Source organism: Arvicola amphibius, chromosome 6 (genome assembly GCF_903992535.2).
Source record: "Arvicola amphibius chromosome 6, mArvAmp1.2, whole genome shotgun sequence".
Classification (NCBI taxonomy): Eukaryota; Metazoa; Chordata; class Mammalia; order Rodentia; family Cricetidae; genus Arvicola; species Arvicola amphibius.
Genome location: NC_052052.2, coordinates 22,642,740 through 22,663,197, shown reverse-complemented (window position 1 = coordinate 22,663,197; position 20,458 = coordinate 22,642,740). Strand labels below are relative to the sequence as shown.

The 20,458-nt window shown below is 45.8% G+C and overlaps 1 protein-coding gene across 2 annotated transcripts in view; it reads right to left on the bottom strand.

Moving 5' to 3' along the window:
• The window catches only part of Khdrbs1 (KH RNA binding domain containing, signal transduction associated 1), a 40,574-nt gene extending 32,844 nt beyond the window's left edge, over window positions 1-7,730 (bottom strand). For both annotated transcript variants that reach the window (XR_005285838.1, XM_038333867.2), the window contains exon 1: window positions 7,223-7,730. Coding sequence is in view for 1 of the 2 variants with exons in the window: in XM_038333867.2 (XP_038189795.1) it covers window positions 7,223-7,604 (382 nt within the window). In the remaining variant the exon portion in view is untranslated. The remainder of the gene's footprint in view (window positions 1-7,222) is intronic.
• Window positions 7,731-20,458: the final 12,728 nt, after the last annotated feature.

Sequence of the window (20,458 nt, the reverse complement as noted above, 5' to 3'; positions counted from 1 at the left end):
AGGCAAAAAATATTCTTCTCCCCCACAACCCTCTAAAATCCCTTGCTGTGCAGAACATCAAACACAAGACCTTGCACATGCCAAACAGGTGTTCTACCACAGAACTACATTCCAGGCCTTCAAGACAGAAAACTAAATCTACTTGAACATGATTCTTCTGATTCAAATAAAGATCTTCTGATGACTCTTACTCTATCCCAACTCTTCACTATTTGAGTCATTTATAATGCCTACTTTCTTAACTGTAAAGAACATTAACAGACTATAATTTTTATGTGAATTTCCCTGGGAAAAGGTCTAGTCTAGCCAGGTGGTGGTGGTACAGGCCTTTAATACCAGCACCCAATCAGAGGCAGGTGGATCTCAGGGCCAGCCTGGTCTACAGACGACAGAAACCCTGTCCCAAAAAGCCAAAAGAAAAAAAGTCTAGCATGGATAGGTAACCGAGTCTTTATATATCTACATGGTATCTATTATCACAGCTGAACATGGATTTGGCCTACAGAAGTAGCAGTGAAGTCTGCCTATGTTCTACACTCCTCAGAATTCTGTCAGTGTTTTCCCATCAAAGTCATTTATAACAAAGTGTAAGGCCACTCTGGGCAGCACCTTTCCAAGACGGAAAACTGGTGAAATGAGACAAGACGGGAGGTGGTGGCATACGCTGTTAATCCCGGCACTTGGGAGACAGAGGCAGGAGGTTCTTCCTGAGTTCGATGCCAACCTATTCTACAAGAGTTAGTTCCTACGACAGCCAAGGCTGTTACACAGAGAAGCCCTGTCTCAGGAAAAAGAAAGCAAGAAGGTGCAAAAGATCATGGCAAATGGGGATGCTCAACAAATACATAATTACAGCTGGTCTTGGTGGCTAATCTCACTCAGGAGGCAGAGGCAAGTAGTCTTGTGAGTTCTGAGGCCACAGTGAGCTTCAGGACAGCCAGCACCATGTAGAAGACCCTGTACCCCATACTGTGTACACACACACACACACACACACACACTATACATACACATATAATGTACTGTTATATTATGTAGTACACCAGAAGCTGATAAATACAAAATAAACTGGGAGAGCTGTGTGGTGGTAACAGGAACGGTGGTCTGGACCTTACTGCACTTTATAGGAAATGGACAGAGATGTCTTAAGTGTTGGGCTCTGCTCTCTAGTGTTCTTTTTTTTTTTTTTTTTTTTTTGGTTTTTCGAGACAGGGTTTCTCTGCAGCTTTAGAGCCTGTCCTGGAGCTAACTCTTCTAGACTGCCTGCCTCTGCCTCCCGAGTGCTGGGATTAAAGGCGTGCACCACCACCACCTGGCTCTCTCTAGTGTTCTTTATCTTACCTTTTCCACCCTCACTTCCCTTCTAGCACTCTATACTTTATCATTCCTTTCTTATTTCACCCAACTAGAGCTTATTTTGAAAGTTCAATGTGTAGTAGGTAGTATATAATGAGGGAATCAAGAAAAAAACTTAGGTGCTGGAGGGAAAAAGAGTCAAGTGTGTGAATCAAAATGTAGACTGTAAATCCAGTTTTGTGCTGCTAATTTAATTTTCACCAACTATTATCTGTAATGGTAATAACATTATCTTCTCAGCCATGGCATGACTTTAGTCCCAGCACTCAGAGGCATATATCTGAGTTTGAGGACAGCCTGATCAAGTTCCAGGACAGTCAGGATTTGACAGAGAAACCCTGCCTAGACAAAAAGACTATTTTCTCATAGTCCTTATGTAAGTTAAATATAGAATAGAGAGATGGCTCCATAGTTAAGAGGCACCTATATACACATGGCATACACACACTTAAATAAAAATAATTTTTTTTTCGAGACAGGGTTTCTCTGTAGCTTTGGAGCCTGTGTCCTGGCACTAGCTCTATGTAGAACAGGCTGGCCTCGAACTCACAGAGATCGCCTGCCTCTGCCTCCCGAGTGCTGGGATTAAAGGCATGCACCACCACTGCCTGGCAAAAATAAATTTTAAAAAAAGCTAATATACTTTGATCCACTGCCCAGCACAATAAACATTTAGCTGTTTTCTCCTTACATGTGATCTGTCTACAGCTTAAATTCAGTCTTCCTTTCTCACATTTTTCTGTTCTGGGATAATGTTCTTGTACACTGTAAAGATTTGTCACTCCTATTGGTTTAATAAAAAGCTAACTGGCCAGGCAGGAAGTATAGGCAGGACAAGCAGACTAGGAGAATTCTGGGAAGAGAAAAGACAGATGCAACTGTCAGATGCAGAGGAAGCAAGAATGCCTTACTGAGAAGAGGTACCAAGCCACATGGCTAAACATAGATAAAAGTTAAGTTGTAAGAGCTAGTTAGTAATAAGCCCGAACAATAAGTCAAACAAACAGTTTGCAATTTTTTTAAAGATTTATTTATTTATTATGTATACAGTATTCTCAGTACTCTGTCTGCATGTATGCCTGCAGGCCAGAGGAGGGCACCAGATCTCATTACAGATGGTTGTGAGACACCATGTGGTTACTGGGAATTGAACTCAGGACCTTTGGAAGAGCAGGCAGTGCTCTTAACCTCTGAGCCATCTCTCCAGCCCCCAGTTTGCATTTAATATAAGCCTCTGTGTGCTTATTTGGGGACTGAATGGCTACAGGATCAGGCAGGACAGAAACTTTCACCTACATTTTTCCCTTTTCTGAATTATTCAGAAATATCTTAAACCTGGCATATAATCTTATTATTAAGGAAGAAGGCAGAAAATAGTTCACATCAGAGGGCAGTCTGAGCTGGCTGGGAAAGCAGCTCCAGTGGCAAGGTGCCTGTTCCGTATGAGGATGACAAGTTCACTGCCTGCTCGAGCTATAGAGAGCCCAAAGGCGGCCTAAATACGTTAGTGAAGCTGCCTCAAATTTAGTTTTGAGGATTGTGAGAGTTCAGAGGTAAAGCTGCTCTATTGATGTCAAGCATACAGATAACCCGAGCTTTATTTTGATCTACCCCAGCATGGTGGAGAGGAACTTACACCCCTAAACTGTACTCTGACTGCCATAGGCCCTTCATGGCATACCACTTTCCCCCACACAAACATAAAAATAATTTTTGTTTCGTTTTGATTTTAGAGACAGGGTCTCACTATGTAGCCCTGGCTGGCCTGGAACTCAGAGATCTACTTCAAGAGTGCTGGGATTAATGGTGTGTACTGCCATCTTCCACCTAAAAAATATTACAAAGCCAGTAGCTTTCAGTGGTAGTGCTTGCTTAGCACCAGTTAAGGAAAGAGGGATGAATGTTACTGGAAAATCTGAGCCAGGATTATTGCTACAAGCAATAGGGCATAATATATAAAATTTCCAGACCAGACAAGACCATATAGCAAAACCTTGTCTCAAAATAATAAATACATTAAAATTCTTAAGAAAAATCTCCATACATCCCAATTCTGGTACTTCAATGAGTCGATATTTACCTCAATCTCATTTCTCCAATGGAAGTATCAGTTTGAAACAGACATGACAATGTACACCTATAGTCCCAGAACTTGGGAAATAGAACCTGGGCTACATGAGACCCTTGTCTCAAAAAGCCAAAGGAAAAGGGCTGAGGAGCTGACCCAGCAGCTAAGAACACTGGCTGCTCCACCAGAAGACCCAAGTTCAGTTCTCAGCACCTACAAGGCTGTACAACACACACCTGTAACTACAGTTCCTGTTTCCAGGGGACTGATGCTTTCTATTGGTCTGCGTAGGCAACAAACACACAAGCACCACACATAGGCAAAACACTCCAATACAGAAAATAAAAATATTTTTAAGGCTGGGAGGTGGTGGCATTGCTTTTAATCCTAGCACTTACTTGGGAGGCAGAGGCAGACAGATCTCTGGGAGTTCAAGGCCAGCCTGGCCTACAGAGTGAGTTCTAGGTTAGCCAGAACTGTTTCACAGAGAAACCCTGTCTCAGGAAAAAAAAAAAAAAAAAAAGAAAGAAAAAAAGAAACCACCAAAACTAAACAAACAAAAAACATAACTAAACAACTTTATTTTTTTAAAAATATTTATTTATTTATTATGTATATAATATTCTGTCTGTGTCTATGCCTGCAGGCCAGAAGAGGGCACCAGACCCCATTACAGATGGCTGTGAGCCACCATGTGGTTGCTGGGAATTGAACTCAGGACCTTTGGTAGAGTAGGCAATGCTCTTAACCTCTGAGCCATCTCTCCAGCCCCAACTAAACAACTTTAAAGGAAGTAAAAGCCAAAGGGCAATGCAGATCCCTGTGGGTTCAAAGCCAGCCAGCCTGGTCTACATAGTTAAGACTTTAACTCAAGAAAGAAAAGAGCAAAACCAAACAAAGGGAAAAAAGACCCAACTTAAATTAACTAAAGCATTCTCTCTTAGCAAACACACACACCCAAGTTGAAACTGACTACAAAGTTAAAAGTAACATTAAGAATCTTTTTTTTTCCTTTTGATGAACCCAGAAAACCTTTACAAGATGACCACCAGCACCTGAGATCAGAAAGGCCAAACTCTACCTTGTACATGCAGTAATTTATAACCAGAAGAAAACAGTGGTGACATTTAATCTATTGAGTGTAGGCCACAACAAACTGGCTGATTTTACATATAATTTAGTTCTCAAACACTTTACAGATGAAAATACAGATAATGGTATTTTCACAATGAACTGTCCACAGTATCATTCTGGCCAGAGTCCAACTACTCATTCAGTGAGATGGACAGTGGGTTTTCATATGCATAGTAAGATTTGGATATCATAAGATGCTTTAAAACCATGCCTTAACTATAAATGAGGGTCTGAGTAAGAAAACTTAAGACAGCTCGCTAGATTAAGCTTCTCAAGATTAACTAGTTAAAGGTCAGTTTCCAAAGTTAACATCTTAAAACAGATATTTAATTCTCCTGCAATTAATCTGTCAGGTTATAAAGATTTAAGACTACTACCAAGTCAGCCTTTACCATAGACACTCTTCAGTCTGCAGGTTCTTGGTCTCAGTAAATCAAACACGGGTGTTTGTTATTTGCAAGCCAGTATGAAAAACATAAAAAGATGGCCTGAGTATGTAGATCAGTTAATAGGGTGTAAATAATGCATGAAGTTCTGTGTTTGATCATAGGCACTGCACAAACTGAGTGTGGTGAGGCACACCTCCCAAACTCTGCAGGTAGAGGCAGAAGTAACAGAAGCTCAGAGTCATCCTTGGGGGACTGGAGAAATGGCTCAGAGGTTAAGTGAAGGGGAAGCCCATGACCATCCTCCATCAGTTAAGAGCACTGGCTGTTCTTCCAGAGGTTCAATTCCCAACAACCACCTAGAATGAGATCTGGTACCCTCTCGTGTGCTGTGTGTGTGTATATATAAATGAATCTTTAATAAGAAAAAGTCATCCTTGGTTACATCATGTAGCCTCAACTACATTAGACCTGCCTCAAATTAAAAAGGAAAAATATGAAAATTCTTATCGGTAATAACCTGTTAGAATGTAATGGACTGAAACCTAAGAACCTAGCAGGGCAGTGATGGCACACAGCTTTTATCCCAGCACTCTGGGAGATAGAGGTGGATCTCTGAGTTTGAGGCAAGTTCCAGAACAGCCAGAAAAACATAGAGAAATCCTGTCATGAAAAACCAAAAAAAGAAAAAGAGACATAAGAACTTGAGTATGGCCATGCGGTGGTGGGACATGCCTTTAATCCCAGCAATTGGGAGGCAGAGACAGACAGATCTCTGTGAGTTCGAAGCCAGCCTGGTCTAGGAGAGCTAGTTCCAGGACAGGCAGGACAAGCTACAGAGAAACCCAGTTGGGGTGGGGGTGGGGGACACAACCCAAGGACACTAAGTTGAAATGCAACCAACTGATCTTAAACGTTTGTATTTACTGACCAGTTTTGCTTACTGTACTTTAAGACCCTTAATTGCTGTTTTTATAATCTGCCTGTAAAGAAAACCAGTTCTTAAATCATTCTGTAGATACAAGACTTCTTTGCAATGTAAAAATAGTAAAGCTCTTTCATCAATGCTGGGAGATAGAGAACAAATGTAGGCAAATGATATTTTTCCTTTTATTTCATTTCAGATTAGTATCTGAGTGCCTAAAGGACAAAAGAGAACATCAGATCCCCTGGTGCTGAAGTTACAGGTGTTTGTGAGCCACATGATGTGGGTGCTGGGAACCGAATCCCGGTGGAAGACCAGAAAGTGCTCTTAACCGCTGATCCATCTCTCCACCAGATAATGGTATTTTCACAATGAACTGTCCACAGTATCATTCTGGCCAGAGTCCAACTACTCATTCAGTGAGACGGACAGTGGGTTTTCATATGCATAGTAAGATTTGGATATCATAAGATGCTTTAAAACCATGCCTTAACTACAAATGAGGGTCTGAGTAAGAAAACTTAAGACAGCTCGCTAGTCTGCAAGCAGAGAACAAAGGCCACCTTTCTTAAACTACCTCTACTCAAGCCAAAATTAAAACAAGACCGATTTCTCGTTCATCTCACACTAAAAAAAACCTAGGTCCCTTACCTCCCTCTTATTTCTTCCCACGGTCTCTCTGGCTTACTTTCCCTACTTTTGCATGCTTGCAAAGACACACTTTAAAATAAAGGAGAAAAAACGTCCGGGTCCGCAGCTATTCATATTCGACAGACCTTAGCGGGAAAACTCGGTTCGAGAAAACCTCAACCTCCGTCCGATTGTCTCGTCGCTCCAGACTCTGAGTAACTTAAAACCGAGTTCCCGCTAAGTCCCGCACCTCTCACTAGACCGTGCCAGCGGCTGACGAGCATCCCGGCCCGCCCTCCCAGTTCCTCCCGGTTCCGGCCGTCTTTCCCTCCTACACCCCAGTTCAAGGCGCTCTCCACCACGCGCAATCAAAAAGGGTTTTGTTTTGTTGTTTTTTTTTTTCCTTTTTGGGAAAGCGGGTTCATTTCTGGAAAGATCTGGTCGTTGGCGCGCGGGGCAACTACTAGAGGAAGAGGCAGGGTCGGGAACGGGGCGGGAGCACCGTACTATCCATCAAGCTCCCCGCGCTCGCAGATCGCGAGTCTTCTTCGGGCCTCGTCCAAGGCTCAGAAATCTCCCCTTACACCCTGAGCCGGGGTGGGACTCGTGGGTGCAGGATCTCGAAGGCCAGATCGAGAAGGGAACTCTCGATGCCCGGACAGTCCGAGGGGGCGGGAGCAAGAGGAACAAAGCGGCAGCCACCCACCGCCAAGACCCGCTTACCTACGGACAAGAGCTGCATGGCGTGAGTGAAAGACGGGTCGAGGGAGTCCTTCTCAGCCATGAGTTCGGGCAGGTACTTATTCTCTGGCTCCATCTTGGCCGCGGCTGTGGCTGACGGGGGTAGCAGCGGGGTCGGCGCGGAACCCACGACAGTCGCGTCGGGACCCGTGGCCGAGGGAGGCAGCAGCGGTGGCGGCTGCGTGGCGGGCGAGGCCCGTACGCCCCCTCTAGGCCCACCTCCACCTCCCCGGGACCGGTGTGGCAGCGGTGACGGCCGAGTCGGGGTCTGACGCACCGAGGGGTGGACACCTGAAGGGTCCATGGAGCCGCTGCGGCCCGAGGACCGAGTCAGGCGCGCGGCAGGGTCGTCCCGGCGCTGCATCGGGGAGGATGTGTAGCGAGCGAGCGAGGAAGCGACGCGACGGCAGCCGAGGCCCGAGCGGCGGTTGGCGGGGGTGGAAGAGCGGGAGCGACGGCGACCGAAGCCGACCCGAGCGACCCAGCGAGAGAGCACCGGAAATGAGGCGGCGCGCGTGCGCAGGCGTCTACCGGCACCGCCCTTGAGTTTCTCCGTGGAGAACAAAGTCCCCAGTCGGGCCACAGCGCCTGCGCCGACTCAGGACGTAGCCTCCCCGCTCAGGCTTCGAGTTTTTTGCGCCTGCGCGGGCGCCAGCCGCCTTCGATCGTTTCTTTTTTTTCTTTTCCACGTGACTCGGCGCTAGCGGTACACGTGTCTCCCCCCCCCCCCCTTCCCCACACTCTGGCGGAGGGGGCGGGAGCTGTGGAATGTCTTTGTCTGCGCGCGGGCCCGCAGAGTGTGGGGCCGCGGACCTGTTATTCGTGGGCCACGCCTCCTCCAACGGCCGAGTCTCGGGAGCTCCCTGGAAAGACCGAGAGGAATCGGGGGCCGCCCCACCAGCCAGGAAATGAAAGAACGCTTCTTGGGACCGGGAGAGGGGAAAAGAGGGTTAGAGCAGTGTGAGGCCGGAAGAGAGGGAAAGACTGCCCCAACGGGATGGGAAGATGGGATCACTGGGAGAGGCTGACCCAAGGAATAAGTGTCGTGGGTATGAGAAAGGGAAGCCTGGAGGGAGAAATAGAAGACTTATAAATAAAAGACTTAGAGAAGTGTCAATCAGAGACGCAAAGGCCGGAAGAAAGTGGCTCCAGATCCAAAGCAAAGCACCCAGGAAGTCGTGATACTAAGCTTTCCATTATAGCAGGTTCAAAATTGGCAAGAGAATTCTCATTAAGGGGCTCCCACCTCTGCTCTGCAGCCGGCCTCAGGACCTTCACCCGAACCTCTCAAGAAGCCACTATGCAGCTTTGTAACGCCCTGGAGCCCCTCTCAAGTCTTGGACCAAGTGAAAATAAAGCCTTTTGAAACAGAAAAAAAAAAAAAAAAAAAAAAAGATGCATTTGGAGTCGGATCAGCAGGTAAATCCGCTTGTCTTCCTGAGTTCTATCCCCATGCCCTAAATGGTGGAAGGAGAGAATCGGCCCTCACAAGTTGTCCTCTAACCTCTACACACACACACACACACACACACACACACGCATGCATGCACACACGCACACATACACACACTGGCATTCAATGTGTCGTGCCCCACCCCGTGTGAGGGAGGTCCGGTTAAGATGCGCCATTGTAGCGTACACCGTACACCTGCGCTGAGAAGGGAGCAACAGGAGAATTACCGCAAATTTGAGATAGGTCTGATCTACTCAGGGAGCTCCAGGCCACCTAGGGTATTGAAGGGACTCCCAGTCCCCCCAGAACAAACCAAGGCAAATGACACACCTGTAGTTCTACCCTTGTGAGATTTAGGCATTTGAGCCATTTTAGCTTATACGTTTTGTTGCCTTCTGTTTATTCTGTAAAAAGATGACCACAGTGGGGTTGGAGAGATGGCTCAGAGGTTAAGAGCACTGACTGCTCTTCCAGAGGTCCTGAGTTCAATTCCCAGCAACCACATGGTGACTCACAACCATCTGTACTGAGATATGGCGCCCTCCTCTGGCGTGCGGACATACATGGAGACAGAATGTTGTATACATAATAAATAAATCTTTAAAAAAAATGATCACAGGCCCAGTCCTTTAATCTATGTTGGCTGTCTAGTTCTCACACTCCTTCTGTCAGTAGGAGTGTCAGTCCTGTCTTTGTTGGGTCCTTCACTCTCCTTTCATGCCCTGCCTCTGTCTACTGTCTTGCATGACCACACCATGCTTTTGTGGTACTGGGAATCTAACTTTGGGCTTTGTGTATGCTAGGTAGGTAAGCATTCAAGCAATCTGAACTGCCGCGCACCGTGCCCCCTTTCTGCGCTCTCTATGCGCTAGAACCCAGTTCGCGAGCTTCGGGCAAGGGGCTGGAGCTTGAGGAAACACAAGCAGGGACAGACCGACACACAGACCTCCAATCGCTGGTACAAAAGCCCTTCTTTAATAGCACCATGGAGGCTTAAATACCCTGCAGTCAATGGCCAACAGGTGAAAATCCCATCCTCTGATCCTCTAGCCTAAGCACAGCTTTTAGTCACTTCAATTAGTAGGCGCTAGCAGGGAAGAGCAGCTGAAGGCCAGGACTCAATTAGTCCCAACACTGAACTACATTCTAAGCAAAGTAATATATAATTTTACATAGTTTATATAATAACTAGTTCTGCTGACCATGACTGGACCTTTGGAGGGCTATGTTTTATTTTCATAACACGGTATTTTTAATTAAAATTTTTTCATGCAATTTATATCTTATTTTTCCATCCCTTAGTTCCTCCCAGATCCTCCCTATCTTTCTACACACCCAACCTTATATTCTATTTTCTCTCTCTTTAAAAAACAAAATGACTGAAGAGATGTCTCCATGATTGAGAGCAGTAACTGTCCCTGCAGAGGACCCAGTTTGGTTCCCATGTCACAGTTACAGCCATCTGTAACTCCAGTCCTAGGGGAGCTGATGTCTTCTTCTGGCCTTTACTGGCATTGCACAGATATACATGCAGGCAAAACACCCATATGCCTTAAATAAAAATATTTTTTAAAAGACCCACAAAGACCTCCACAGAAACAGAGAACAAAACACTTAAGCAAAAGACCAATTAGACAAAAAAAAAAATACAAGCAAAGCAAAATGAAACAAAGTCAACAAAAATACCATATAGTTTTTGTGTCAAGCTAGAATTTTTAAAATATTTTATATGTGTTGGTGTTTTGCCTGCAAGTGTGTCTGAGTGAGGTTGTTGGATTCCCTGGAAGTGGAGGTATAAACAGTTGTGACTTAGCATGTGGGTGTTGGGAATTGAACTCAGGTCCTCTAGAAGAGCAGTCACTGCTCTTAACCACTGAGCCATCCCTCCAGCCTGACCTGAATTTTTTAAGATTTGTGTGTGTGTGGGTGTGGGTGTGGGTGTGGGTGGGTGGGTGGGTGGGTGGTGTGCGTGTGCGTGTGCGTGTGTGTGTGTGTGTGTGCAGGTCCCAATGAAACCAGAAGAGGACATCACCTCATCCCTGGAGCTGATATTACAGAAGATTTTGAGCTACCCAAAGTGCATACCAGGAATGGATCTCAGACTCTCTGGAAGAGCAGTAATTACTCTATACCACTGAGCCATATCTCCAAGTCCTGTTTTGGTTTTTTTGAGACAAACTTACTTCAAGATCATGCTGGCCATGAACTTTCTGTGACCTTCCTGCCTCTGTTTTCTGAGCGTTGAGATTACAGACATGAGTCACCCCCTGGCCTTTTACCTACTCTTTTAGGCACCCCCAAATTCTTCCCCCCAACTGGTTTACTCTGAGGATATCTCTTCATCTCTAACCATCATAACCATTGTCTTAGCCACTCTTCTGTTGCTATGCAGACACATAGCCACATGGCCACAGCAGCTATTATAAAGGGAAACTTTTAACTGGGCCTGGCTTATGGTTTCAGAGCTTTAGGCCATATTGTCATGGCAGGAAGCATGGCAGCACACAAGCAAACATGGTGTTGGAGAAGTAGCTGAGAATTCAACATCAGGATCAGCAGTCAACAGGAACAGAGAGTGACAGTAGGCCTGGTTTGAGCATCTGAGACCTCAAAGCCCACCCCCAGTGACACTCTTTTTCCAACAACCTCCTGGTGACCAAACATTCAAACACATGAGTCTACAGGGGCCATCCCTATTCAAACTACCACACCACTCCAGCACAGTATAATTCAAGGGACCCTTACTCTTGTCCCACCTCCATGCCAGTTCAGAGAGGGAAAAGTAGTTTATGTTGGGGAATCGGACCCTGACAATTGGTCCAATTGAGTCCCTTAGAGCCAGTCAAAGCCTAAAAGGTAAACACCATAGAATCATGTTGTGTACTAAGTTCTGCATGATCTTTGCATGATCTTTTTTTCTTTTGAAATCTTTTTAGCTGTTTGTTTTGGTTTTTGGTTTTTCGAGACAGGGTTTCTTTGTGTAACAACCCTAGCTCTCCTGGAACTAGCTCTTGTAGACCAGGCTGGCCTCGAACTTGCAGAGATACACCTACCTCTGCTTCCTGAGTGCTGGGATTAAAGGCATGTGCCACCACTGCCAGGCTTTAGCTGAGGTTTGTAATACACACCTTTAATCCCAGAACTCTAGAGGTATAAGCAGGTAGATATCTATGAATTTGAGGCCAAACTAGTCTACATGGTGAGTTCCAAGCCAGACAAGGCTTCATAAACCTGTCTCAAAAAAATGTATTGTATTGTGTATATGTGTGCATACGTGTATGCACAAGTGCCTATAGAGTTCAGAAGGGCCATCTGATTCCTTGGAGCTGGAGCCACAGCATTTGTGAGGCACCCAATGTGGGCTAGAGGACCTGAACGCCTGTCCTCTGATAGAGCAGCAAGCTCTCTTTAACCACTAAGACATCTCTGCAACCTCACGAGCTTTCCCGACATCTCTGATGGATGACCTATTGCAAGTATCCTATTCCATGACCGGTTTATCCTCTCATGGAAGATTTGCCATTGAGTTCTCTAATACATCCTACTGTCTGACCTGTACTCACTTGTCAGGCTGTAGCTTTGGTTCTCTGAGATCTCCTTGGCCATCTGGCCAGCGGTTTCTTCCCTAGGAAAATGAAACGAGGAAGAGGTAGACATGGAGCTCAGTGGTGGAATGCTTGAGCGTGTGAGGGCCGGGATTCTCTCCCGAGCACACTGAAGAGAAAGCCAGAGTTCACACGGTCCTGCTTTCCGCTTGTTGTCAGTTTCTGTCTTAGTTAGGTAGCTAGTCAGTCAACTAAACATTTTCCTTATGAGACCCTGTAATGTTCATGTTTCTCTCTTGACTGCTGCTTTTTTTTTTTTGGACAAGGTCTCACTCTGCAGCCCTACCTGGCTTGGAGTTGCAATGTAGATCAGATTGGACTAGAACTCACAGAAATCAGCCTGCCTCTGCCTCTCAGGTGCTAGAACTAAAGGTGTGTGCCACCACACCTAGCTTTAAATATTTAATTTTTTTGTTTTTTTTATTGTGTGTATGTATGTGTGTAGTTTTGCATACATAAATACAGTGCCCACAGAGGCCAGAAGAGCCAGAAGAGGGAATGGGAGCCCCTGGAGCTAGAGTTACAGGAATTGTAAGATGTCTTATGTGGATTCTGGGACTCGAACTTGGGTTTTCCGCAAGAACAATATGTGCTCTTTTTTTTTTTTTTTTTTTTTTTTTTTTTTTTTTTTTTTTTTTTTTGGTTTTTCGAGACAGGGTTACCCTGTAGTTTCTAGAGCCTGTCCTAGAACTAGACCAGGCTGGCCTCGAACTCAGAGATCCGCCTGCCTCTGCCTCCCGAGTGCTGGGATTAAAGGCGTGCGCCACCACCGCCCGGCTGAAAATCTATTTTTTATTTAGTTATGTATATATGTGTATATATGTGGGGGTGCCTTTGGAAAATGTAAGACTTTTTTTGTTTTGTTTTTTGTTTTTTCGAGACAAGGTTTCTGTATAGCTCTGGAGCCTGTCCTGGAACTAGCTCTTGTAGACCAGGCTGGTCTCAGACTCACAGGGATCCACCCATCTCTGCCTCCTGAGTGGAAAATGTAAGAGTCTTAATTGGCTTTTATTTGATGTCCTAGAATCAGGCAACACCTTATTCCATAAAATAGAGTGAGTCTTGCCTTCTAAAAGAATGGTCTCTGATAATTGTAATGAAGAATCCCATGTGACAAGAGCTGAGACACAAGTGAAAATTAAGTGTGCTACTGAGTTCAAGGCAGAAGGCAGATTTTAATCGGGAGAATAAGTTCCAGGAGAGAGGAAGTGTGAATAAATGAGCAGAAATGAAATGTAGAAGCTGCTGTCAGGGAGTGGAAGTAATCCAATTTGAGAGCAGAGTAAATCCCAGAGGAGGTGCAGGGGAGAGGAGGATTTATGGGTCCCCTGCAATTCCTGTGTGCTCCCCCGTCCATGAAAACCCTGGGTGACGGTGTTACAGATGGTTGGCGCGTCCTTGCTCTGTAATAAGATGCCCAGATAGAAAAACCTTGAGCGGAGGTTGTTAAAACTTTGATAAAGCCGTGGCTGGGAAGGAGCTGGTGGGGGTTTTTCAAGACTGACATCACTAGTTATTGTAAATGTCTAACAGAACATCCCGCAATACACTTTACCACATACACAGGACAGAAACTAAGAAGCAGCCCGGCTTTGTGCCTCATCTTTACGGGAGGCCACATGAGGTCCTCTTCCCGGTGAGAACACAAACTTTAATCTCTGAGAACCTTAGTTGAGGGGGCTGCTGTTGTACTAACCCTCTAGATATGTGGGGTGGGGGCTGATAGAAGGGGTTCCCTGGGGCCGGGGAAGCCAGTCCCATCCCCAGAAGCCTAGAGGTCTGGACTTCCCCAGCTTCAGCCGAGGGAAGCAGACTTGAAAAGCCCGCGTGCGGAATAAGGCGAACGAATGCAAACCAGCTGTGGTGGTTTGAATAAGCCGTCCCCTGCAGTCTCAGATCTTCGACTGCACGGTCCCCAGTTGCTGATGCTGTTTGGAGAGGCTTAGGAGGTGAGCTTTGTTGGAGGCCGCTTGTCACTGGAGGGGGGCTTTGAGACTTTAAAGGACTCCTTCCGTTTCTAGTTCACTCAGCTCTTTCAGCTTTTCCTGCCTGGCCTGCTGCTTCCTTGCCACGATGGAGATGGACTCATCCTTCTGGAACCCTAAGCCTAAATAACCTCTTCCTCCTGAAAACCTTGGTCCTGTGTTTTATCACAGCCATGGAAAAACAATCAATGCTTATGCCCACACGCTTAGTGCCTAACGAAGATTTCGGGGTGCATTTTATTGCTGTGGATCTGAAGGGCCTGCTCTCCAGTCTCTATCCTTTTGACTGGCTTTTAGCTAGACTTTGTTTTAGAGGTGAAGTTCCAAAACCCCAGTTTTGTTTTGCTTTTTTTTTTTTTTTTTTTTTTTTTTTTTTTTTTTTTTTTCCTGCCCTCTTGCCGCCCTTGGTGCAGCTCCTCAGAGGTAGGATACAATGAGATTGAAACATAGGGATTCGGATGGGATGAGGGGCTGCGGTTGACCTGCTGTGTGGATCTGTGCATCATTTAGCTTTCTTCAGCCCCTCCTCTTTGATCAGAGGGGTAATGATGCCCATCTCAGGGCTACCCATGGTCAAAGAGATAGTATCAGTAAAGGGCTTAAAATGGGTTGCGGCTGGGAGGCACAGGCAGTGAGTTTACACCATGAGTTGCAGGCTAGGCTGAGCTACATAGCAAGAAAAAGTCTCAAACAAATAAGCAAAACAAATAAACAAAAAGGGTTGGGAGGAGAGCTGGAGAGATGGCTCAGAGGTTAAGAGCACTGACTGCCCTTCCAGAGGTCCTGAGTTCAATTCCCAGCAACCACATGGTGACTCAAAACCATCTGTAATGAGATCTGGTGGGCGCCCTCTTCTGGTCTGCAGGCATACATGGAGGCAGAATGTTGTACGCATAATAAATAAATCTTTTTTTAAGAAAAAGGTTGGAGATATAGGTGAGTGACAAGGCTTGCCTACTATGTTCAGGACCCTGGGTTTATTCTAAGCACTGCAGCAGGGTGGGGGTAAGGGGACAGTATTGTCAGAGGTGCACAAAGAGCTGTGGGCATGCTCAGGGAGAAGGGACCCACCCAACCCCATCTTGGAGTTAGCCAAGTAGGGTGTTTGAGAAGTTGTCAGATAGGATGGGGGCAGGACATTTCCATGTTTTGCCTCCAGCAGAGCTTGGTCCCATGCCAGTATTCCCTTCCAGAATTCTCAGCTCTGGAATTTAGATCTGTAGCTCGAACTTCTGAAATCAAAACCCAGAGAGCCGATTGCATCCTGGTTAATCGGGTGTTTCAGAAGCCCATCATCATTCCCAGGAGGACTCCAGCCACACAGCTATGGTGACTACCAGTGCAGGTCTGGGGCACAGATGGCTTCACGGAGTTTTCGTGTGAAACTTTCCCCATTTCCAGCCTGCCGCAGTGACTCACCTAGAGAGAGTGCTGAGCCAGCTAAACTTCATGACTCGCTCCTAATGTGTCCCTCACAGATGTCATCTTCAGTAGGGGCAGTGGGCAGAGGCGGGGCCTCAGAGGAGAGAGTAAAGGCTTGCACCACCATGCCTCTATTTTTATATACATTAAGATGTGGAACTATTGGGCTGGGTATGCCCTTCAACCCAGTACCCAGAAGACAGAGGTTGGTGGATCTCTGTGAATTGGAGGCCAGCCTGGAATACATATTGAGTTCCAAATCAGGCAAGGTTACATAATGAGGCCCTATCTCAAAAACAACAAAACAAGGACTCAGAGATTAAGAGTACTGGCTGCTCTTCCAGAGGTCCTGAGTTCAATTCCCAGCAATCACATGGTGGCTCACAATCATCTGTAATGAGATCTGGTGCCCTCTTCTGGCATGTAGGCATACACACTGGCAAGATACTATATGTATAATAAATCTTTAAAAAAATATTTTAAAAAAAGCACAGAAACAAATTGAACCATTAGTGTATGGTCACATAATAAATCAGGGCTGGAAAGCTGGCTCTTCCGGAAGGGTTCAGGTCCCAGCACCCACATCAGGCAGCTCAGAGCTGTGCCTCCAGCTCCAAGGGATTTTATACCTTCTTCTGACGACTGCAGTGGGCTCTTACTCTTCTGTGCACATATAAACACACATATTTTTAAATAAAATCTGTGACAATGATAATAAATTACATTAAACTTTTAACCCATGTTTATGGTTATGTTGCTAATAAGAGATATTCTAATATAGGGTCACTAAAGTTCTAATATATAACTATATAATATCCATCGCCTGTGGAGGCTCCATCACTTGCAGTTACTGGTCCTTGGAAGTTCCATAAGTACTTGAAGGGACATTACAAAGGCAAGAGCAAGAGCTTAAGACAATGAAGATAAATGTTCATGTGGCTTTGCTGGAACCTACAGACCACTGGGGTATGCATGATACCTAAATTGTTTTGTTTTTGAGGTAGGGTCTCACTATGTAGCCCTGACTGGACTGAAACTTGCAATTCTTCTGCCTCAGCACATTATTGTATGACAGGGTGTGGAGGCCCAAAAATGTGAGCCTATTTCCACATTGTCTGATGGTCAGAGAGTTTGGAGGTTGCTCAAAATTGCTGACAACGAGTGTAGCTACACAGCCTGACTCAGGATGTGGTTACTTGGTTCTTTTGACATTAAAATAGCTCATACAAGTAGATCCATTCCATCCTGACAGATGGTCAGGATGTGCAAGCATACTTCTGCTCCTTCTTTTGTAATATGAGGTTACCTGGAGAGTGGCTGCCTTTAGGATACTTGGTCTAGAGTGGCTTCACTGCCTAAACAACAGAATTCTAATGACTTGATGTCTCAAAGTGTTGAAGCAATTAACTGTTCGAGTTGTCATTTGTAACATGCTGAAGAAGTCTTTTGTGGCCTTCTTCCCCCTTTGGTATTGGGTATAAAAGTATATGAAAAATTAAACAGGCAATTTCAGTGTTCACTGGAATTCCCTTCCGGTGCTATTCTGTGGTTTCTGTTTCATTATTTTCGCATCTTCATACTCTTTACTTATATTTCTCATTCCCACGCCCTTACTCTGGCAAGAGGTGTTTTGTTGAGTCTGGTCCCTGACAACAGGGGAGTACTTCCAATTCACTGCACATGTGGGAAACCTGGGTTATCCTGACATTTTTCCACACCTTACTGTTCCACCAACCTTAGCTAGCCTCCAACTCCCAGAAATCCTCCTGTCTCTGCCTTTACAGAGATTAAAAGTATGTGCTACCACACTCTGGCTCCCCCTCTAGTAGCCCCAAGGAGAAAAACAGGAGAAAGGAGGAGGAGGAGGAGGAGGAGGAGGAGGAGGAGGAGAGGAGGAGGAGGTGGGCGAGGAGAAGAAGTAAGAAAGAAGAAAGTAATAAGAATGAGGGCTAGACGCAGGGAGGAGGGAGGGGGAGGAGGAGGAGGAGGAGGCGGAGGAGGAGGAGGAGGCGGAGGAGGCGGAGTAGGAGGAGGAGGAGGAAGGAGAAGAAGCAGAAGAAGAAGCCTGACCTCCTCCTCCTCCTCCTCCTCCTCCTCCTCCTCCTCCTCCTCCTCCTTCTACAGGGTCTCTCTACATATCCCTGGCTGTCCCTAGAATTCACTCTATAAACCAGGCTGGCCTCAAACTCAGAGTTCTGCCTCCCAAGTGCTGGAACCAAAGACATGAGCCACCTTGCTCAGCCCTACCCCTGTAATCGTAAATCCTGTTGTTTACCCTATAGTATCACAAATCCCACTCAAATTTCTCTGCTTCCACTGCCTCTATCTGAGGAGCCATCATTTCTATCTCTAAATCTCCAACAATTTCCCACCCTTAAACTTTGTGTTCATTACTCTCAAGCCAGAATTTAGCACACTATTTTTGAAATGCAAGTCTGGGAGTTGGGCCTCTTAGCTCACACATCTAATCCTAACACTTGGGAGGCCATAACAGAAGGATTGACCTAAATTTAAATTCCAGAATAGAATCTTGTTTTAAAAACAAATTAATCCCAGCACTCAGGAAGCAGAGACAGGCAGATGTCAGTGAGTTTAGGGCCACCCTTGTCTACATAGTGAGTTCCAGAACAGTCAGAGCTACATAGTGAAACCTTGTCTCAACACACACACACACACACACACACACACACACACATATACACACACCTTATTTTAGTTAGGGTTAGTGTCACAGTGATGAAACCATCATGACAAAAGCAACTGGTCAGCCAAATAAACTGGAAAAGGTTTATTTGGTTAACACATCCTGAATTACAGGCTGTGAGAGAAGCCAAAACAGAAACTCAAACAGAGAGGAACTTGGAAGCAGAAGTAGCCATGGAGGGGTGCTGCTTACTGGTTTGCTCCTCATGGTTTTCAGCTTACTTTCTTATAGAGCCCAGGACCACCAGCCTAGGGACATCTCTACCTACACTAACCCCCATCCCCCTGCATCAATCAGTAATTAAGAAAATTCTCTACACATTTGCCTGTAGCCTGATTTTTTTTTTTTTTGAGACAAGGTTTCTCTGTAGCTTTGGTGCCTGTCCTGCTGTCCTGGAACTAGCTCTTGTAGACCAGGCTGGCCTAGAACTCACAGAGATCCTCCTGCCTCTGCCTCCCAAGTACTGGGATTAAAGGTGCGCACCACCACTGCCCGGCTTCTGTAGCCTGATTTTATGGTGGCATTTTTTTTTTTTTTTTTGGTTTTTCGAGACAGGGTTTCTCTGTAGCTTTGGAGCCTGTCCTGGAACTAGCTCTTGTAGACCAGGCTGGTCTCGAACTCACAGAGATCCGCCTGCCTCTGCCTCCCGAGTGCTGGGATTAAAGGCGTGCGCCACCGCCGCCCGGCAGTAGCATTTTTTTTTTCAACTAAGGTTCCCTCCTCTCAGATGAATTTAACTTGTCAGGTTGCCATAAAACTAGACAAGACAATACTCAAGATGCAAACCAAATTGAATTATATCTTTTAATCTCATTAGCGTGATGCATGTGCGTGCGTGTGTGTGTGTGTGTGCGTGTGTGTGTGTGTGTGTGTGTGTGTAGGCCAGACAGAGGTCAGCATTGGATGTCCTCCTCAACTGCTTTCTTCCTAATTTACTGAGATAAGATCTCTCACTGAACCTGGAGCGCTAAGACTGACTAACCTGGCTGTCCAGTAAGCCCCAGGGATCCTCCTGAGAGCTGGGACCAGACACATGTCCCTGCACTTGATATTTTATGTGGGTGCTCAGGATCTAAACTCAGGTCCTCATGCTCACATAAGAAGCACTTCACCAAGGGAACCATCTTCTTAGACCTTTGATTCTCTTTTATAGACAGACACACGCGCACACACACACACAGACACACAGAATAATTTAACCTTTGAGGGGCATAAAGAAAAGAACACTTATTACATGTTTGATCTGGGTCTGCCAGCATGTCTGCCCCTGGCTGGCTTGCTTACTTCCTGCTAGTAGTGTCTCAGTTCCTGTGTGTACAACCCTAGCTTTCAGTTCCTTCATCAAGACAAACTCCTGCCTCTCTCAGACCACATACCTGCTGGCTCCTTAGCCTAAGACTCAGCCACTGCTCCCTCCCCCGCATCCAACTCTGATTTGTCCTGGTATCTCTTACCTATCCTTGAGACACATCCACAGGCCTCTTCTCCACAAGGGCTCCTCACACCTCCAAGGGCGGGTCAACTTAATTCATATCACCCTTCCATGTGCTAAGCAAGCTCTCCGCCACAGACCTGCATTCTCATCTTTAGTTCCTTGACAACTTCACCCATGTTTATAATGTGTTTTTACTTCATGTCACCCATTATCCTCTCTTATCCCCTCCCACTGAGACCCCTCTTCTTTTTTTTTTTTTTTTTTTTTTTTTTTGGTTTTTCAAGACAGGGTTTCTCTGCAGCTTTTTTTAGAGCCTGTCCTGGACCTAGCTCTTGTAGACCAGGCTGGCCTCGAACTCACAGAGATCCGCCTGCCTCTGCCTCCCGGGTACTGGGATTAAAGGCGTGCGCCACCACCGCCCGGCCTTTTGTTTTTGTTTTATTTATTTATTTATTTATTTACTTACTTACTTATTGTGTATACAATATTCTGTCTGTGTGGATGCCTGCACGTCAGATGAGGGCACCAGATCTCATTACAGATGGTTGTGAGCCACCATGTGGTTGCCGGGAATTGAACTCAGGACCTTTGGAAGAGCAGGCAATGCTCTTAAC